The sequence below is a fragment of the Echinops telfairi genome, unplaced genomic scaffold, assembly GCF_000313985.2.
Source record: "Echinops telfairi isolate 266 unplaced genomic scaffold, ASM31398v2 ScPeMD7_5;HRSCAF=22, whole genome shotgun sequence".
Taxonomy (NCBI): Eukaryota; Metazoa; Chordata; class Mammalia; order Afrosoricida; family Tenrecidae; genus Echinops; species Echinops telfairi.
In genome coordinates this window covers 30,838,533-30,840,817 of record NW_022103901.1, presented here as the reverse complement: position 1 = coordinate 30,840,817, position 2,285 = coordinate 30,838,533, and the positions used below count along the sequence as shown (strand labels likewise).

General features: G+C 56.7%; 1 protein-coding gene across 1 annotated transcript in view; it reads left to right on the top strand.

The window, feature by feature from the left end:
• ABCA3 (ATP binding cassette subfamily A member 3) overlaps positions 1 to 2,274 on the top strand; it is a 50,290-nt gene extending 48,016 nt beyond the window's left edge. Inside the window, exon 32 of the mRNA XM_004706163.2 lies at positions 258 to 2,274. Within this exon, the coding sequence (XP_004706220.1) occupies positions 258 to 465 (208 nt within the window). The 3' untranslated portion in view covers positions 466 to 2,274. The remainder of the gene's footprint in view (positions 1 to 257) is intronic.
• Positions 2,275 to 2,285: the final 11 nt, after the last annotated feature.

The window sequence follows — 2,285 nt, the reverse complement described above, 5'->3', positions numbered from 1 at the left end:
CTCTCCCCTCCTCCGCAAGCTGGGAACAGATTGGAGGGTCCCCACCCCCACTGACTGCTGACAGCCCCTCAGAGAGAGGCTGGACACTTGTTACCTGTCGCAAAAGACCCACAGACCAGCAGCCTCTCTAGAAAGCGCCATAGAGCGAGGCCCTGCCTGGGATGCATATCTACTACTGAAATGAGGGAGGGGGGTTGCCCTGTGACCCTGTGGGGCCTGAAGCAGCACCCTGTGATGACCTGCGTCCATTCCTGCAGTGCAGCCTGGGGAGGGGGTACCCCAAGACAGTGGGGCCCTGAGGCGGCCTGTGACAAGATGTGCCTGCTCTTGCAGGTGTTCGGTGTCCTGGAGCGTGCCAAGGAGAAGTACGGTGTGGGCGACTACTCGGTGAGCCAGATCTCGCTGGAGCAAGTCTTCCTGAGCTTCGCACACCTGCAGCCACCAGCCGAGGATGAGGGCCAGTGAGGGGCAGCGGGTGGGTGGTCACCCACTGCCCAGCCTCTCCCGTCACCCTGCACCTCCCGTCGACCAATTTTCTACGACAGAGATAAAGCCATGGAGGCAGTGTCTACAGTGGGAGCTATGGAAAGGGGGTGGCCAGCAGAGACACATCGTCCACCCAGAGGCTGGATTTTTCTACCCAGTGGTCTCCACGTCCACAGAGCCCTGCACTCTCCCCCAGGGGGGACGGGCTCAGACAGGCTTCTGCTGCACCTAGGGCTCAAGGGCGTGGGCCTCTCCACAGACTGCCCAGCCCCTGCCGGGCGTCAATCAGGAGAATCTTCAGGAACTGTGACCATCATGGTGAGAGCAGGGGTCCCCTGTCCCCCCACAGGACGCTGGCCGAGCAAATCAGAGGGACCACAATGGGGACTTTTGGGTCAGCTTTGTGGACATACTCACACACACATGCATACCATGGAAGTGAAGGGCGAGATGGAGGCCAGGCACACCTGTTACACTCACATTCACACTCTCCACGCACCGTGTACTCATTCTTACACTGACATCATGCACTCACACACACTGATTCTCACGTTGACAGATGCATGCACATACCCACTCACGTACATCGTTCTCACATTTAACACAGACACATGCATTCTCATACTCACACACACACACCCTCACGGAGGGAGTCCGCACACACCAGGGCATTCTCCAGGAACCTTCCTGCCCCATGACCCGAAAGGGAGGCTGAGGTTGGGAAACGCAGTGGAAGGACTGAGCCCGCCCCACTTAGGTAGCCTGCCTGCAGGACTCAGCGCCCCACGCTGCAGAGCCACAAAAACACTAGTGAAAAGGCTGCTCAGAAAAAGGGCCCACTGACAGAGGGGCGGGGGTCACTGGAGGACTCCACTCCCCAGGGAACCCGAGGGGGGGGACTGGAGGAGCCTCAACACCTGCTCCCTTCTGATCATCCAGCCCCGTCTCTTCCTTCCTTCCGGGGTTCTCTCAGACTTCGTGATTCAAATCTCTGTGCCTTTGACGCCCCCTTGGCGTTTGGGACAAAAGCTCCGATCAGCATCTTATCAGTCCCTTCAAGTTGACCAACGCGGCGCAGCATGTGCCTCCAGGCTCTCGCTGTCCACTTCCATGCTACAAACAGTAAATGCAGGGATGTGGGGCCCAAACACCCCCAGGCTTGCACTCCCAGTGCCACTGTCACACTTAAATACCTGGGGCGGGGGCGGTGCTTTTGCAAAGTTAGATTTTCGCACAGATTTGGAGGCTGGAAGTCTGAACTCAGCGCCAGTGGAGGGTGCTCTCTGCAGCCTCGCCAGCTTCTGGTTCCTGGTTCCTTGGCCATCTCCGTGTCTCTCGGCATCCCTTCTCCCCCATGTCTACATGCTAGCTTGTGTTTGCCATACTGCCCCCCCCCCACCCCATGTACTGTGTAGCAGGACCACAGAAGTAACACACATGCACAGCACACAGGAAACTGATGCACAAAGGGGTTGCAAATGTGCAGTTTTGCAAAAATAAATGTGTAACCTGTTCTTTTCCTAAAAGACAGCACCCTCTTTTTACAAATCCAAAGGGATCCATCCAAGACTCATCCTTACACTAATCCTGCATCAGGAGAGGCTGGGATCTGACAACACGTTTGGGGGACAGCCCAACCGAGCCATTCCACACAGGCAGTTCTCTGCCCATAGGCTGGAGCACACTGGGTCAGAATCAACTGGATGGCAGTGGATTCGGGGTTGTGTGTTTCAACAGCAGTAATGATTTCCTTAAACTAAACCCCAAACTCACTGCCGTCAAGGTGAATGTGGACTCAG